Here is a 17,923-nt window from a genome sequence, read left to right as displayed (position 1 = left end):
AGCAAACACAGACACATCTTTGGTGAATCACCAAAGGAAAGCCAGGCAGCAGCCCGGCAACAGAAGCCACCGGTAAGTGAGCATTGACTGAACTGGTCCTTGCTAGCCAGGCCGAGGCTCACCTTCAACGAGCCTCTGTAAACCCCAGTTTTATCTGGGGGTGGGGGGGAAACAAAAAGCAAACAAAACCCCAGGGATAACGCCTGTATCATAAAGCTGCACCATGCACACAGTCTCAGTTAATCAGAATCTGTGCTATTTGTGAAGCTCAGCAACTGCACAAATCTAACCTGGAAGGCCTGGCTCTCCAATCTCCTGCCATGTCTTTGTTTAAGATTGAAATCCCACTTATTTACTTGTATGTGCGGGGTGTGCGTGTGGGCACAGTGTGTAGAGCAGAGGTCAGCTCACAGGTGTGCACAAATCTGCCATCGGGGGTCACAGCAAGTAACTTTACTCCGTAGTCAGTCATCTTGCTAGCCCTCCTGCCACTACTTCTCATGGCATGTCCTTAAAGGTTCCTGAAAAGCAAACCCTCTGCCACAGGATATGGATAATTTCCCAACTCGTGAAAGGCTTCTTCTCTTATTTTGCCGTTAAGAGAACAGAGGAAACACCAGGCGGTGGTGGTGCGTGCTTTTATCCCAGTACTCGGTAGGCAGAGGCAGGTAGATCTCAAAGAGTTTGAGGCCAGAGCGAGTCTCAGGACTGCCAGGGTTAAAAGAGAAACACTATCTTGAAAAACAAACAAACAAACAAAAAACAGAGTGCATGCATGAGAACATAGGAAAGAGAAGGGAGGAGGCGTAAAGGATCCAAAACCAAAAGCCTGCAAATCCCACTCCAAGGCCCTACGCACTGGCTAAGTGTCTTGGTGTGGTTGAGCAGTTTCTCTAGGCTCCTCCCCATGTTCTAAGCTCTGATCAGAGGCCTGACTATGGGACACTGCCCAGTCAAGAAAAGTGGCCTCTTGAAACAGGGAGGCCCTATGAAGGATGTAGGAAGTGGAGTCCAGAATTTGAATGGGTGGACACATTCATTTTAAGACAGCAGAGGTACAGAAGAAAACTTTTATCTAAAACTGCTCCTGGTGGTTCATTACCTGTAACCTCACCAGGAGTTCAAAGACAGCCTGTTTAAAACAAACCAAAGACAAATAAGCAAACGAAAAGAAATAACCAGGAATCATTCGGAGTGACAAAAGGACTCTCTCCTCAGCTGGGTGTGGTGGCGAGCACCTTTAAACCCAGCCACTGGGAGGCAGAGACAGGCTGATCTGTGAGTCTGAGGCCAGCCTGGTCTCCAGAGCAAGTGTTTCAGGACAGCCACGGCTATGCAGAGAAACCCTGTCGCAAAAACAAAACAAAAAAGGACCACTCTCCTCAAAGGCCACAGGAAACCAGATGTATAATTGGGTAACAGTATCCTTTCCCCGTAGTCTCTGAAGGTCCTCAGAAAAGATGAAATCACACACACAGCTGCCAGCAATTGCTGGCAGGATGGCTCTGTTCAGAACAAGCTCTCTACAACAGCAGCTCAGAGAGCTGAGTAAATATTTATCATCTCCAGGATCTCTGGAACTCATTCGTACTGAAACTACCTGACAACAGCAGTGGATGGCACGGGGGTGCGTGTGTCTGTGTGTGTGTGTGTGTGTGTGAGAGAGAGAGAGAGAGAGAGACAAGGGATGGGACTTTCCAGCTTCTCAGTATACACCTGAAGCGCGAGGCAGGAGTTAGAGATGCACCCCTTTCCCTCCCCTGGCCTGGTGAGAGGAGACACTCTGCTAAGTGTACAGTGCACGGCTCCATTAGCAAAGGTGAGTAGTCTAGAAACACTCATTCTACTGTCTTCAGGAAAGGAAAATGTGACCCAACCTGCACAATTTCTAAGAACCTACATCAACAAGAAGTGACTGACCATGATAGGTTCCTAGTATAGACAGCCTTTGCTATTGGTGTACACAGGGAGGACAGACTCTGGTATTCTCTGAGGGACCTAGGACAAATGCCCTACAGATTCCAAGGAATGACCTATATTCTACAATCAAAAATATGTGAAATGATGATCTAAGGGAGAAAGAAATTAAAAATGACTCAAAGGTCAGCCCTTGGAGATTTCTCGGAGAGGCTGAGTTATCTCTCAGAGTAAATATGGCGGGGACACACCTCTATTTTGCCAAACATAATTCTGAGACCTATCTCAAAGATATTCTGATTTCTCTGGGTCACAGCTCCTGCTTTTGGCCTGCCTTCAAAGTGACTGGTCCTTCCCTGGCAAAGAAGAGCCAGGAACTGTGAAGCCTCATGAGACTAAGAACTCCACGTTCTGAACTCCTCCAACCTCTGGCACTATTTTTATCTCATTCCCTCCCCAAATTAGGATGGGGATGGGAAAGAATACTTCAGTCTTCAAAGGGAGGAACAGGGCCAAAGAGAAGAAAGGATACAACAAACACTCCCCAGGAGAGAAGAGTCACAGTCCGTCCCACTGCAGACTGGAAGAGGTCTTTGCTAATCATGTCCAACTATGCCCACGCCTTCACTACCCTCATCTATTTTTTCAGGACTTCTTGTGGCATGATCCTCTGTCTTTAGATGATAAACTTCTAGGTGGCGCACCTATGTCCTCCTCCTATTTTCCTATCCCTCAGCACAGAGTCAAAAAGCTGACCCACTTTCCTGGGCCACTGGTAGGCCTACGATGGAAAATTACCAAGTCAGAATGAGCAGAGGTCAGCTGGTCAACAGAAGGTGTTGATAACTTCTGTGTGCAAAGATCTGTGGGGAGGCACAGAGGAAGAAGAGGCCAGCAAGCCTGGCCCTCAGACACGATGGCCTAGCAGGGATAACAGAACCACACCCATGAGTGTAGCAAGACTTGCTGGAGACTAAGATGCAAAGGACAAAGGGCAAAGAAAATGTGGGAGGGGGAGCCTGAGACAATACTGGAGGCATCCACACCGTAAAAGAGATCAGAAAAGAGAAAATAAACCCTACCATTTCTCTCTAGGAAGCTAAAAGTTCATTCTCAGAGTCTAAGAAAGCGAGAACGAACATAAAGGCTTCATTGCTTGTGATCTCCCCCAGCCATATCACCTACTGCCCAGAAAAGGAAGCTGAACATGCGTCCTGTGGGAGTCAGGATGGGAATCAACAGACTCTCATCCAACCTTTCACCTTGCTCTGGTGGAGGGGTCAGTGGTGGTCAGTCACCTACTGACCTCCACCCTCCTAAGGCTCCAGTGCTAATACACCATGCTCAACACTTGACAGTCAAATTGGTCATAGGAAGTTTCAGACCTACCCAGGTAATGGTGACGCACACCTTTAATCACAGCACTTGGGAGGCAGAGGCAGGTTATCTCTGAGTCTGAGGTCAGCCTGGTCTACAGAGTGAGTTCCAGGACAGCTAGGACTCAGAGAAATTCTGTCTCCAAAAACCACCCCCCTCCAAAAAAATTATCTCAAAAAATAATACAGGGCTGGGGAGAGGCTCAGCAGATAAAGAGGTGTGCTGTGCGGGCATGGAGATCTGAATTCAATCCTCAGAGTCTGTACACAAGTGGAAGACAACTCCATAAAAATATCCTGACCTCTACACACATTTCAGCATGCACATTCCCCACACACATCATACGCACACTTTCCCACACATATATCATACGCACACACTTCTTACTTCAGCCTCTTTGGATTGTTGGAATTACATACCTGTGCCACCATGCCTGGCTTGAAAATAATGTTTCTATTACTAATTATGCCTATCTTAGTTGATTAAAAAAAAAAAAGAAATAGCAAATTTTCTCCAAGTGCACAAAGAATTATACAGTGAAAACTTTCCATGCAGACATCTGCTGGTGGATAAGCAAAAAAGTCGCTATAAGGCCACTTTGATTCAAGTTCACCTCTCTTTTTGAGACAGAGTCTGTCTATGGTCGTTCTGGCCATCCTAAAGCTTGCTATGTAGACCAGGCTGGAGTCAAACCCACGGATATCCACCTGCCTCTGCCTCGAGTGCAGGGCCACATACAGTTTCTTCTTTTCTCTTGTTTCTAGAGGTCAGGTTCTTGTTAATGATGCCCCGCTAGAACTCAACACACACACACACACACACACACACACACACACACACACACTCTAACTCTCTTGACTCTCACACACACATACACACATTCTGTCTCTCTCTTACACACACATTAACTCTTTCTCTCACACACACACCCTATCTCTCTCTCACACACACATTCTCTCTTGACTCTCTCTCTTACACATACACACATCTCTCACACACACATACATACATTCTAACTCTCTTACACACATACATACCCTATCTCTCTCTCTCTCTCTCTCACACACACACACACACACACACACACACATTCTAACTCTCTCTGACTCTCTCTCATATACACACACACAATCTTCCTGACTCAGCCCTTCAAGTGCTAGGGTATCTAACCTGGCCACTGTAGCATGTGGTAAAGGAATCCACCACTGCCAGGGAACTAGTCAGCCTGTGAAGAGCCAGGGCCTGTTTGTCGTCCCCCCAATCCCTAGACAGATACCGAAATGAATGCATTAGGCTTTGCACACAGTTCAACAATCGTGCCTCAGTTCTGTAACACATCCTAAGTCTTCTTGTGTGTGTAGTAGAAGAGAATCGGTGGGTCGTCTCTTGCTAGTCAAGCACAGGGTGAGGAGTGAGGGAAAGGAGAAGGGACAAGACTCCTTGCTCACGTCCTTGCTCTCTCCATTTTTTGTTTACTCTCTGGTTCCGAAGAAAGCAGTCCTATATCCTGGCTCACCCCTCTACTACGGCTGACTGTAGCAAACTAGACACTACTTACTCTAAATGCCTGGTTAAAATCACTGCCCACTGTATCTACACACAGTCAATGATGACACCAAAGAAGAGGGGCCAAGTCTGTAGGAAGTTGCCAATCCTCAGACACCTGCCTGTAAACACGTATATACTTTTCAACTTAACACACTCAAATGGGGTGGATATTCTAGATAGCTATTGGTGTGTATGTGGGAAGGAATGAAAATAACTTTGGTAAATATGGATGCTACATCCCTTCTGTAACCAATGCCCCTCACACATTTTCATAATAGCGGCAGCTGTTACTAGGGCAACCTGTCCAGGAAATTGACCCACACTTTTCCTCCAGAAGCAGGAAGCCAGTGCAATGTTTCTGCCTTGGAAAAAACTTGAAGGCCTCTTCTCCCCACCCCCACCCCGTATCCGCTCCAGCATCCCTCAACCCAATTCCTTAGCTCCCTTCCCCACCCCCCACACATACCTCCTCTAACTCATCCTTGGCATCCAAACTGGTTGAAAGTAGCAGCCTCCCCCCTCCTGGGGCTCCTGCTCCCGCTCCTCCTCCTCCACCTCCCGCTGCTCCTGATGCAGCAGCTGCTACGGTCCCCTTTCCCTTCTGTAACTCCATGGCTGCAGCCAGGAGACCGGAAGAGGTCAAGGGAGTGGACGGGTGTTAAGTCCTAGAAATGGAGAACTCTGGCTTGCCAAGGACGAGGAGCAAGAGGAACAAGTGGGAAGGAGGCCACAGGCCCGGCTTTCCGCACTCTTGCCTCCTGTCCTGCGGAGGGGGAAGGCGCGGGTTCTCTAGATGCTCCCTCTGGAGTGGCCGTGCTGGGGCAAAGCCTTAGCGCAGAAGCACGGTAGACTTAAGAGTCTGTAACCTGCAGGAGGTGGGCAAGGCTGCCACCCTTGCAGAAGTGGACCGGGAACCCTCTGGCTTCTTATCCTGAAAGGAGGGGAAACCCTAAGTTTCTGCCTCTCGAGGTGTGGAAAGGAGTCCTGGCCCTGAAGTGGGGGTGGGAAACCTTCCCGGCGGGGTTGGGAAACGCGGTTCCTTGGGATCCGGCCCCTAGTGGGTGCGGATGCGGCAGGAGCGCTATGGGAGGACCAGCTTCTCCCCACACCACACAGAGGCGGCCATGGTGGAAGGGCGGGGGAGGCTGAGAGCGCCCGAGCGGGCAGAGTCGTCGCCGGCGCCGGAAGTGAGCAGTCGCGGTCCCGGGCGTCCGCCAATCGCGGCTTCCGCGGTGGCGCCAGGTCTCTAAGGAGAAAGCCGACGACGACAGACTGGCCTTTTCCCGGGCTGCCAATTGTAGGGAGAAGAACTGAGCCTGGTCTGACGGGCAACAAGTGTGCCCTATCGCATCCTTCCTCCGCATCAGGAGGCGGGACGGGAGGTACGGAGTAGGTGCGAGCGCTGGGCGATCCGGAAAAAGCCGGGCTGCGCCTGCGCGCACGAGCGCGCATGCGCGATGTCTCCCCGCGCCCCACTCTCTACAGGTGTTCGGACCGTTGTCCTTGGGTAGTCTGGGTGACTGCTCCCCTAAAAGTTTCTGCGGGGGCAGGAGCGGCGGAGCCCCAACACTTAGCAAACGCCCTCAGGGTCTGAAGCTACTTCCTGAACTGCGAGTGCAACACGCAGCCAAGTGTGCAATTATCAGTAAGACTTTTTGAAAATAACAAAAAAAGTGCGTGCGTTGATCCACTAGTGCGAACCAAATAATTAGAATCGCGCCAGCACTAACTTTACAGTTTGCCAAATGATGGGCTCTCTTCGGCCTTTGAGGCCCTGGGACTGACAAATATCACTTCAGTCTATCGTAGTTACACATACAACCCATTGAGAATGTTAGTTTGTTATGATCATCGTAGAGTTTGACTGTATCTGAGTCCGTTTCTTCTTCGTTCTTTCACTCTGCGTCTCCATGGAACCTTTCATTTTTAGGCATATGAATCGATTGCTACATAAAGCTCCAAACCGGGCGTGGTATATGCCTGTAATCCCACCCTTGGGAGGTTGGGCCATCCAGTTCTTACTTCCCTCTGTTCCCCCCACCCTTAGGTACAGGCCTGTTCTCCTATTCTGGACTGGCTGATCTCCAAATACACTTCCTGCACTTACTCCTCAATCCTCCTGAGTATGCTTTGGATTCCTTCTAGGTGTATGGGACTGTTTTATCCTCTGAAATACAAACAAGTCATTACGATAGACTTATGTACCTGGGACACACATATTAAATTAAAAGATAAAAAGGTGTACAACGCTTTGTATTAAGCCCCCATTTGTTTGAAGTGATCTACGTTTGTTTTTCTGCACCAAAGATAGATTCCAGGAATTCAAACTCGGTAAATGCCCTGCAGTTTGCTTCCCCACCCTTTTTAACCTTTCAAAAATTCATTTCTAGTCAGTCTTTCTGCTGCACTTGCTCCTCGGGATATAGATAAGGATGACCTTGAATTCCTGGTCCTCCCCAGTCTTAAGACTTCAGCTACGCACCACCACAGCTGACTGCCTTGTAGCTTCTTCAATTTCTTTTGTTTTGTTTTTTTAATTATTGTTGTTGTTTGTTTGTTTGTTTTTCGAGACAGGGTTTCTCTGTAGATTTGGAGCCTGTTCTCTTGTAGCCCAGGTTGGCCTCAAACTCACAGAGATCCGCCTGCCTCTACTTCCTGAGTGCTGGGATCAAAGGCGTGCACCACTACCGCTCGGTTTACTTTTTTACTTTTTAAAAAAAGCTCCATACAGAGTTTAGTGCTGTAGCTGGAGTTGGGAGTGGAGTGCTTGCCTTCTGTCTGCTAAGTCCTCAGCACTCTCAAATGAATAGAAACACCATGCAAATTTTTGTTTGGTTCTTTTTTTGAGACAGGATTTCTCTGTAGCTTTGGAGCCTGTCCTAGAACTAGTTCTTGTAGACCAGGCTGGCCTCGAACTCACAGAGATCTGCCTGCCTCTGCCTCCCTAGTGTTGGGGTTAAAGGCGTGTGCCACCACCGCCTGGCTCACCATGCAAATTTTTAAAAGTGTATGTTTGAAAAACAAAAGAAACAAAAACAAAACAATTGCCTGACTTGAAAAGATTTTTATAGGAATTCCCCTTCCCTGTGCTTGTGTCAGGAAACAAGCTACAATGTAGTGATGTTTCATTTTAATAAGTAAAGCTTGCAGCCACACTATAGCCGTATAGGCCAGGCAATCCCAGCAGCCACACTAGTTAGCCATAGAGGCTGGGTGGTGATGGTGCAAGCCTTTAATCCCAGCACTAGTGAGGAATATAAGGCAGGAATATAAGGCAGGGATGAGAGAGGAACCTCGTTCTCTTTGTGAGAGCTCTCTAGTGGCTGGCTGCTTTGCTTCTCTGATCTTCAGGTTGAACCCCAGTATCTGCCGCTGGGTTTTCATTATTCGTACTTCACTACATGCTTATATACATATTAATTCAAACTGATATTGCCAAAGGCTTGCTGCACGCAGGAATACTAAATTTTAATTCATTTACACCTGAGAAAACACTATCTTCTTTACAGATAATGGAACTGAGAAACAAGCAAGCTCAGTGCAACTCATTCCTGTAATCCTAGGATTGTAGAGGCTGAGGCAGGATTGCTGAAAATTCAAGGCTGGACTGGATTATACTGTGAGCTCTAGACTATCTTGAACTAGGAAACAAAGCCCCAGACCTTAGCGCAACTGACTCCATGATGGAAGTGTCATTCAAGCTGTAAAATTATCATGTAGACAGAACCACCAGCCAAAATGAAAACAAAGACCTAATCCATCAAAGTCCTTATAATTCTGGGAAAGTCTCTAAATGTGGTGACCTTTTTAGCTTCTGTACAAAGCCTGCCTCTGGCTAACTGTTCTTGTTAACTAAAGTATGTCAACCCAGGTCATGATTTTTGTGCTTACAAACTCACCCTGAGAAATGTATAGTACTACAACTGGGATCCTGAAACACCTAATGTAGTTGGGCCAGCTATTAAAGACTTTCTATTGGCTTAAATTCATGTCAGAACATTATTTTCTGGTGAATACCTCACAAGATGCTGTCTCATAAAAAAAAATAAAAATTAAAGGGCTGGTGCTGGAGAGATGGCTCAGTGAAAAAAATTGCTTGTCCTGGAAATATGAAAACTGGACTTTGGATCTCCAGAGCCCATGTAAAAGCCCGGTAGGAGTGCTGACCATCTATAATCACAGCACACAGAAGGCAGAGGCTGGTAGAGCTCTGTGAGTTCAAAGTGAACCAGGTCTACATAATTCCAGGCCAGTCAGGGCTACATAGTGAGACCGTCTTGAAAAGCCAAATAAACAAACAAAAAAATGGAATGATGGTTAGGGTAGTTTTTTTTAATATTTATTTATTTATTATGTATACAATATTGTGTCTGTGTGTATGCCTGCAGGCCAGAAGAGGGCACCAGACCCCATTACAGATGGTTGTGAGCCACCATGTGGTTGCTGGGAATTGAACTCAGGACCTTTGGAAGAGCAGGCAATGCTCTTCTCTCTGAAGAATCTCTGAGCCATCTCTCCAGCCTGGTTAGGGTAGTTTTTAATTTCATATATGTGTGTGTGTGTGTGTGTGTGTGTGTATACATGCACGCATGCATGTGTATTTATGAATGCCTGAGCATATGCTTGTTCATATGTGTGGAGATCAATCAGCCTTTGGCAGTATTCTTTAGGGACAGCCCTGTGTTTTTATCTTTGTTTAGTGTTTTATTTGTGTTTTTGTTTTGTTGCGACCTAGGGTGTTGCAATCCAGCTGCCCTCACTCCCCCTGACTGACAGCAGAACTTCCTTGTGGTCTATAATTGACAAGGATGTTTGTGTTCTTTCTGGCCAGTGATTTTCCACGGAAGCAGTAGAGGTATAAAAGGTTTTAGCTCAGGGCAAAATAAAGGTTGCTGTTCTTCCACCTGAAAAGAAGCCTACCTGTCTCAATCCCGGCACACACACACACACACACACACACACACACACACACCCATCTCACCATCCAGGCTGCACTGGCTGAGGCACATTTACACAATGGAGTACTACACAGCAGAAAAAAATAACACCTTGAATTTTGCAGGAAAATGGATGGAACTAGAAAACATTATTTTGAGTGAGGTAACCCAGACACAGAAAGACAATTATCACATGTACTCACTCATAGGTGGTTTTTAAAAAGCAAAGAAAGCCAGCCTACAATCCATAATCCCAGAGAATTTAGACAGCAATGCGGACACTAAGAGAGACTTACATAGATCTAATCTACATGGGAAGTAGAAAGTAGAAAAAGACAAGATCTCTTGAGTAAATTGGGAGCATGGGGACCTTGGGGGAGGATTGAAAGAGGGAGGGGAGCAGAGAAAAATATAGAGCTCAATAAATATTATTTAAAAAACTATAAAAAAATGCAGCTCTCCAAAAAAAAAAAAATTAAAAGCAAACAAACAGGCTGGAGAGATGGCTCAGTGGTTCTGCTCTTCCAAAGCTCCTGAGTTCAATTCCCAGCAACCACATGGTGGCTCACAACCATCTGTAATGAGGTCTGGTGCCCTCTTCTGGCCTGCAGGCACACATGCAGACAGAATAGTGTATACAGAATAAATTTAAAAAATATTAAAAAAAATAAAACATAAAAGTGTTTTAGAGGAAGATTGGGATTTTGAGGCCAACCTTGACTACAGGGGAGATGATCTAAGTTGAGTGGGGGAGGGCTCGTTAGTTAAGAGCAGGTATCCTGTTACAGAGAGGCTGAGTGCAATCCCAGGACTCTGCCACACCACTCACAGCTGCCTAGGAAACTCCAGCTCCAGAGCATCGGAAATTCAGGCTTCTGAGGCACTACACTCACGTGTACACACACACACACACACACACACACAAACTAAAAGAGAATTTTTTTTTGAAAAAGGTCAAGAGATCATTTATTATTCATTGAATCTGGGAGGAAACAAAGGAGAAATGTCAGGCCTAAAGTTGTGTGATTATGTTTGTAAGGAAGTTCAATTTTTCTCTTTTTGCTCTGGTAGTTCAGTAATTTTCTTCTATGAGGCCAATTAGCAACAAATTAACAGGGAGAGGGCACACATTTATGTTCATTAAAAGCAACAGAGCCAGCAGGGCATGGTAGTTCATGCTCTAATCCAAGCACTTGGGAGGCTAAGGCAGGAGGAATGCCAGGTGTTCAAGGCCAGTCAGCGCTACTAGTGAGACTGCCTCTTAAAAACAATAAATAAATAACAAATGGTGGGTGTAATGGAAAAATTAAAAATGCTGCAGAATCCCCGGCGGCAGTAGGCAGCAGAAATGCTGTAGGTCCCCAAACAGTGGTAGCGGGCCCTGGGAGCAGCCAGTACCAGGCAGAGATGGCTGCAGGTCCCCAAGCAGTGGCTGGTCCCAGGCAGGGAGATACGTGGCAGGCAGGCAAGAGACAGAGACATGGGTAGGCACACCATGCAGAGTGAGATTGAATATTTAATTCAGGGAGTTATGGAAGGGGAAGGGAGAAGGGGGAGAGAGAGAGAGAGAGAGAGAGAGAGAGAGAGAGAGAGAGAGAGAGAAGAAGAAGAAGAAGAAGAAGAAGAGGAAGAGGAGGAGGAGAAGGAGGAGAAGAGAAGAGAGAGAGAGAGAAGGGGGAAGCGGAGAAGTGGGGAGAAAGGCAGAAGTGAAGCTGTCTCTCCGAGAGGAAGACAGAAAAAAAAGTGAGCTCAGGCAGGAAGCTGAAGATCAGCCTGCCTCAGCAGATGGGGGAAGGAGTGGGCATGGCTTGTCTCTTAAAGAGACACAACAATAATTACAGTGGGAGAGCTCAGCTAACTGCTGAGCATGAATGAGTTTGATCACTAGCACCAGGTGTGGCAACAAGCTTGGAAGGCCAGTGCCAGGGAGGAGGAGGGGGACAAACCCTGGGGCCTGCTGGTCAGTCACCCTGCCCTAGTCAGCAAGCCCTAGTGCCATGCCAGCGTGCAGCCTGGATGCCGAGACAGGCCGGGGGTGCTGGGATTGAGACATGGAGGCTTCTTTTCAGGTGCATAAGCAAGCATAAAGAGGAGGGAGGGTGAATTGAAAGGCCTCAAAAAGTAACTAAAACTCTTAAAGCAACAAGGCACAGAAGTAACAAGGAAGACAGCCAAAGATTTTGTACAGGAGGGGGTTTAAATGTTCCAGACTGGGAACAAGCCAAGTCAGATTAAAAGGAGTATGTGTGTCTTCATTCCCAGAGATGCTCTGAGGGAGGCCCTCTGGAAGATTGGCCAGTAGGGAAGCAATAAAGAGGAGGCAGGAGGGTGAATTGAGGGCCTCCAAAAGATGGAATGTGTAGAGATATATGTTATTGTTGTTGATTGTGTTGTCTTTTGTGTTCTGGACTGGAGAAAGAGATTTGATCTGGGAACTGCTAAGAAAGGTATTTTGACTTTAAAATACAGGCCTAAGGATTTGATGCTTTGGAAAAGAGGTTCTGCTTTTGTCTCCACAAAGGATGAGAACCTGTGGATTTATTGCAAATTTATGTGGTTTGAGTCACTGAGATCCCCTGAAATGTTGATGTAAAATACTCCCAAGAATGCAGCACCCCCGCTCAGCAGGAAGTAGCCAGACAGGTTGACTATGCCCAAATTCCCTAAAAGATTGTTAATATGGGGCCCCTTCAATGGTTCCAGAGCAGGAGCAGCAAGCCTGCTTCCCCGAGTTCTGCTCTGCTCCGTGCAGCAGTTTGGACCCAGAGTGAGTGTGTCTGGGGCCAGAAGGCAGCTGGAGCAGAACTTTGCCACCACAGCTATTGCTGACGGACTTGCTCTCTCACAGACTGTGCAGACGGCTGAGACTGTCAATCAGCTTGCTGAAAAGAGTCAGCAATGGGGGGCTGGAGAAATGGCTCAGCGTTTAAGAGCATTGCCTGCTCTTCTGAAGGTCCTGAGTTCAATTCCCAGCAACCACATGGTGGCTCACAACCATCTGTAATGAGGTCTGGTGTCCTCTTCTGGCCTTTAGGCATACACACAGAAAGAATATTGTATACAATAATAAATATACAAAGAATGTTGTATACATAATAAATAAATAAATAAAATATTTTTAAAAAAAAGAGTCAGCAATGCTTTGGACATATTCAGTTGGGCATATTGACCTTGAACCAACAAGTAGCTCTGGTTCAGGAGCAAGTGGACTATCTTTGGACTTTTAAACAGTTAATCATGTTATATGTGTTACTCCTGGCACTGTATTGCATGTTTCTGCTACTGTTATGAAACTCAACTGTCATATGAGAGGGGTTTGGAATACTACTTTTGTTAATTTTACCACCCAGGTAGTGCATGTTAGATGGTTGCAGCGCTGGTCTGGCTCGTTGACACTGTCAGTCCTGGGGATACTTGGTTTAGGGCTATGTGTCAGGGTAGCCACGGATGGGCAATACTTTGGGGGCAGGATGCCACCTAAGACAGGGAATATTAGAGGGCTATTCCCCATGACAGGCAAGGTATTATAAAATAAGATGGGGGGAGTTGTTGTGATCCAGCTGCCCTCACTCCCCCTGACTGACAGCAGAACTTCCTTGTGGTCTGTAATTGACAAGGATGTTTGTGTTCTTTCTGACTGGTGGGTCTCCACAGGAGTAGAGGTATAAAAGGTTGCTGGGCAAACTAAAGGTTGCTGTTCTTCCACCCTAAAAGAAGACTCATGTCTCAATCCCGGCATCCTCCCCGCGCTGGCTGCAACACAGATCTCTGTCTGCTGTGGGGTTAGTGAAGATCTTTTCCCATTCTGTAGGCTGTCGTTTTGTCTTGTTGACCATGTCTTTTGCTTTACAGAAGCTTTTCAGTTTCAGGAGATCCCATTTATTAATTGTTTCTCTCAGTGTCTGTGCTGCTGGGGTTCTGTTTAGGAAGTGGTTCCCTGTGCCAATGCGTTCAAGTGTACTTCCCACTTTCTCTTCTATGAGGTTCTGTGTGGCGGACTTTATGTTGAGGTATTTGATCCATTTGGACTGATGTTTTTAAATTTTAAAGACAGGGTTTCTCTGTAGTTCTGGAGCCTGTCCTGGAACTTGCTCTGTAGACCAGGGCTGGCCTCAAATTCCCTCCCGAGTGCTGGGTTTAAAGGAGTGTGCCACCACTGCCCAGCTCTAGGATGTGTTTTTATTTTATGTGTGTGAGGGTTTTGCCTGCATGAATGTCATCTGTGTATCATACAAGTGCCACCTCTCCACCCACATTATGGTTTCTTTTTAGTAGAGATACTGAGCCAGGACTCAGGCATGCTAGTCAAGTACTCTATCAGTAAGATACACTCCAGCCCTTTTCTAGTAAAAAGGTGTATTATTTTGAGAAAAGGTCTCACAAAATTGCTCAGGCAAGCCTTGAATTTATAATCCTCTGGCCTCAGCTTCCTGAGTAGCTGGGATTACAGCCTGTGCTACCAGGCTGTGTTTCCTTTTATACTTAACAAATAAACAGATATCTGCATATCCATTCCCTTTACCCTTTTGTGTCTGTCTCTCTTTCTTTTTCTCTGGCTTTTTGAGACAGGGTTTCTGTCTTTTTCTCACTCAAAGTCCTTGAATTTAGATCCCCTGCCTCTTGAGTGCTAGGATTAAAGGCGTGCAGCACAATACCGCACCCCTATTTTTTTTACATTTTTTTATTGTGCAGAGATGGGAGGGGTACAGATTTGTGGACATCAGAGGACAACTTGCAGGAGTTGGTTCTCTCTTTTCACTCTGTGGGTTCCCGTAATGAAACTAAGGTCCTCAGGCTTGGCAGCAAGCAAATGACATCATTCCTGAGCCATCTCACTAGCCAGGATCATAGTTTCTTCATGTAATTTCTGTCCTTGGTGTTAACTGAGAACAAGCCTACCTGGACCCTTCAACATCATTGGCTTTAGACAAGTTGAAAAGATCACCAGTTTGGGAGGTGAGACATCTCAGTAATACATTACTGGTTTCTCATGAGCTTTGTTACAGCTGACACCTCAGACATGTTGGTACTTACTCGTTCATTAAGACAACGTTCATAGCTCAGGATAGCCTACTACAAGCCATGTAGTTGTGACCGGCTTTGAACTTGAGATCCTCCTGCCTCAGCCTCCTATCTGGGTTGGCAATAAGAGGTTAATTTTGAGGAAGTCTTGTTTCTTCGTTTTTAAGAGCATGGTTTTATTGACCAATGAAACAAGAGCAAAAAGAAAAAAGTCCAAAAGGAGACATGAAAATGAATGATAGCTTGGAAGAAATGTTTGAGCAGACAGTGCATGAAGAATACGAATCCTGTTTGACAGATAACTTTCGGCAGGTACCAGATGAGGACCAAGTGTCTGCTGCCACAAAGAAACCAAACATACCTGGTGATAAACTGTTGTAATCCTGCTGCCCTCACTCCCCCTGACTGACAATGGAACGTCCTGACAAGGATGTTTATGTTCTTTCTGGCCGGTTGGTCTCCACAGAAGCAGTAGAGGTATAAAAGGTTGCTGGGCAAAATAAAGGTTGCTGTTCTTCCACCTGAAAAGAAGCCTCCTGTGTCACAATCCCGCCCCCCATGGGTCCAGTCTTGGCTTTCCAGGCTGCGCTGGCTGCAGCAATAAACAAGATGGAGTCAAGCAGGAAACATTTAAAACATTTGTGGGGCCATATTTTAAAGAGAGAGAGAAAGTAGCATACAGAATTTTTCTCATATTGAGGTAGTTCAGAAAAAGGAAGAGAGAAGGAAATCGCTTGGGCAAACATGTAAAGAGTGTGAAATTTATTCTGCAGATACAGCAGCAGAAGAAAGAGAGAAGAAGTTGGCTTCCTGCTCCCAGCACCGATTTCGCTACATTCCACCAGCACACCAGAGACTTTCTGGGAAGTTAGTGTTCTTTCTACTCAGACATTTCTGGAAAGGGGTTACATCAAGGAAGATCTTGACCTTTGCCCTCATCCCAAAAGACGGCAGCCTTACAACACAATGTTTTCTCCAAAGGGCAGCGGACAGAGGACCTAGATGTTTGAGTCAAAGCAGAGCAGATGACTCTTTTTTATTTTAGTTATTTATAGTTAAAGTTGTAATAAACATTCATCTTTGATTTTTAAAAAAATGAAGAACTTGAAGGTCTTAGTTGAGAATGTTGGCCGTTCACTGGGACCTGCAGCTGTGTGGTGGGACTGGATGATTGCTGAGTCCTTCACAAATGTAGGGTACCATACTTGACTGGCATCAGCACTTCAAGGCTAGAGGCCATGCTGGCAGCTGCATGTGTATCATTAGTAGCAGCGTCACCCCAAAGAAAGGAAAAAATACCCCATAAATATGTGAAATAATTATATGTCAAATAGAAATAAAAAGGTAAGCTATGTGGTGGTGGTGCACGCCTTTAATCCTAGCACTCAGGAGGCAGAAGCAGGCAGATCTTTTTAAAGAAGTGGGGTCAGTGAGACAGCTGGGTGGTTACAGCTGGGTGGGTACAGCTGGGTGGGTACAGGTGGTGGGTACAGGTGGTGGGTACAGCTGGGTGGGTACAGGTGGTGGGTACAGGTCCTAGTCCTCAAACCTGATGACCTGAGCTGGGTCTGGAGGAAGGAGAGAACCAAGCCCATAAAGTTGACCTCTCACATCCACACATGTACTATGGTGTGCACGCACGCACGCACGCACACACACAACAATAAGAAGATGTAAAGCCCAGCAAAATACGCATACCTATTTATCTACACTTGGGAGGCAGACTCACAAGATCAGGAATTCATGGACATCCTTAGCTTCATGAGAGTTCAAAGCCAGCCTGAAATACAAGAGACCCTGTCTCAAAAACAAGTCTATTTAAGTCTTCTTTTCATTTCTTTGCAATGCTGGAGTTCAAAGCAACCTGGAGCCTGGAGCATGTCACGTTGGTAGCATAGGCCCCAGCCCCTGGCATCCATCCCAGCCCCCAGGCCTGGTCTGGACTCCAAATCCCAGCAGCCCAGGTCCTGACCCCTCCCTGGGGGTGGTGTCAGGACCACTCCCAGGGTATTTAAATGAGCTCCCAAAAGAGGAACATGTGGTTCTTTTCCTTCCTCCCTGTGGTCACCTTTGCTCATCTTCCCGGTTATCCCTCGGAGCCACCCGAGGGCACACAACTCCCATTAAACCTGGATATTTTTAAATTTGACTTGTTTTGATTTGGCTTGATTGGGAACTTTGCGTTAGGAAGTATTCCTAACAGAGCATACTAAGCAAGGTCTCTCCCACTAAGCCTATCTCTCTTTCTCTCCTTCAGTGTGTGTGTGTGTGTGTGTGCGTGTGTTTAATTGTAATTACTGATTTATTTTTTTGAGGTTGGATTTCAGTTGGGTGTGGTGGCACATGCCTTTATTTCCAGCACTTGGGAATCAGAGGCAGGTGAATCTCTGTAAGTTCAAGGGCATCCTGATGTACAGATTGAGTGCCAGGACAGCCAGGATTGTTTCACAGAGAAACCCTGTCTTGAAAAAGCCAAATTGAGAGAGAGAGAGAGAGAGAGAGAGAGAGAGAGAGAGAGAGAGAGAGAGAGAGAGAGGTTTCCTCCGAGACTGAAACATTCTGTACTCTAAGTCTTCCAGTCGCAGTAAGCATTTTCCCTTACTATGTGTATGAATACTTTGCCTGCATGTGCACGTATGTATGTGTGCCACATCTGTGCATGCTCTACCCGCAGAGACCAGAAGAGGATCTCAATTCCCTGGGACTGGATTTTCAGATGGTTGTGAGCTACATGTGGGTGCTGGGAGTAGAACCCATGTCCTCTGGGAGTGCAGTCAGTGCTCCCAACCACGAGCTAAACCGAGTCTCCACCCCAAGTCTTTTCTTTATGCAGAGCCTCAGGCAATATGAGGAAAACTTGACAATTAGACAAGTTAGGTACACATTTACTTAGTGGACAAGTGTGAGGGCTTATATGGAGATGTTTCTATTTACTGTTCCCACTCTCACATAGGAAGTTTAAAGGACAGCCTGGAGAAATGGCTCAATGGTTAAGAGCAATGGCTGGTGTTCCGGACGACCCAGGTTCAATTCCCAGCACCCACTTGGCAGCTCACAACTGTCTGTAACTCATTTCTAGGGGAGCTGATACCCTTGCATAGACATGCATGAAGGCAAAACCA

At 46.4% G+C, this 17,923-nt stretch overlaps 1 protein-coding gene and 1 long non-coding RNA gene across 3 annotated transcripts in view; one reads left to right on the top strand and one right to left on the bottom strand.

Annotated features, from left to right (window-relative positions):
• Positions 1 to 6,103, bottom strand: part of Ints3 (integrator complex subunit 3) — a 43,411-nt gene extending 37,308 nt beyond the window's left edge. Inside the window, exon 1 of one of the 2 annotated variants that reach the window (XM_087897315.1) lies at positions 5,309 to 6,103. In XM_087897315.1, the coding sequence (XP_087753441.1) occupies positions 5,309 to 5,455 (147 nt within the window). In that variant the 5' untranslated portion in view covers positions 5,456 to 6,103. The remainder of the gene's footprint in view (positions 1 to 5,308) is intronic. The other variant, XM_087897316.1, reaches the window with a different exon arrangement.
• Positions 6,104 to 13,422: 7,319 nt separating this feature from the next.
• LOC146891359 (uncharacterized) lies at positions 13,423 to 16,156 on the top strand. Its single transcript, XR_014997840.2, has 2 exons — positions 13,423 to 13,561; positions 15,575 to 16,156. It is a non-coding gene; the product is annotated as an uncharacterized LOC146891359 (long non-coding RNA).
• The last annotated feature ends 1,767 nt before the right edge of the window (positions 16,157 to 17,923 follow it).

The sequence above is a fragment of the Myodes glareolus genome, chromosome 17, assembly GCF_982192425.1.
Source record: "Myodes glareolus chromosome 17, mMyoGla1.1, whole genome shotgun sequence".
Classification (NCBI taxonomy): domain Eukaryota; kingdom Metazoa; phylum Chordata; class Mammalia; order Rodentia; family Cricetidae; genus Myodes; species Myodes glareolus.
This window is presented reverse-complemented; position numbering and strand designations above follow the sequence as displayed.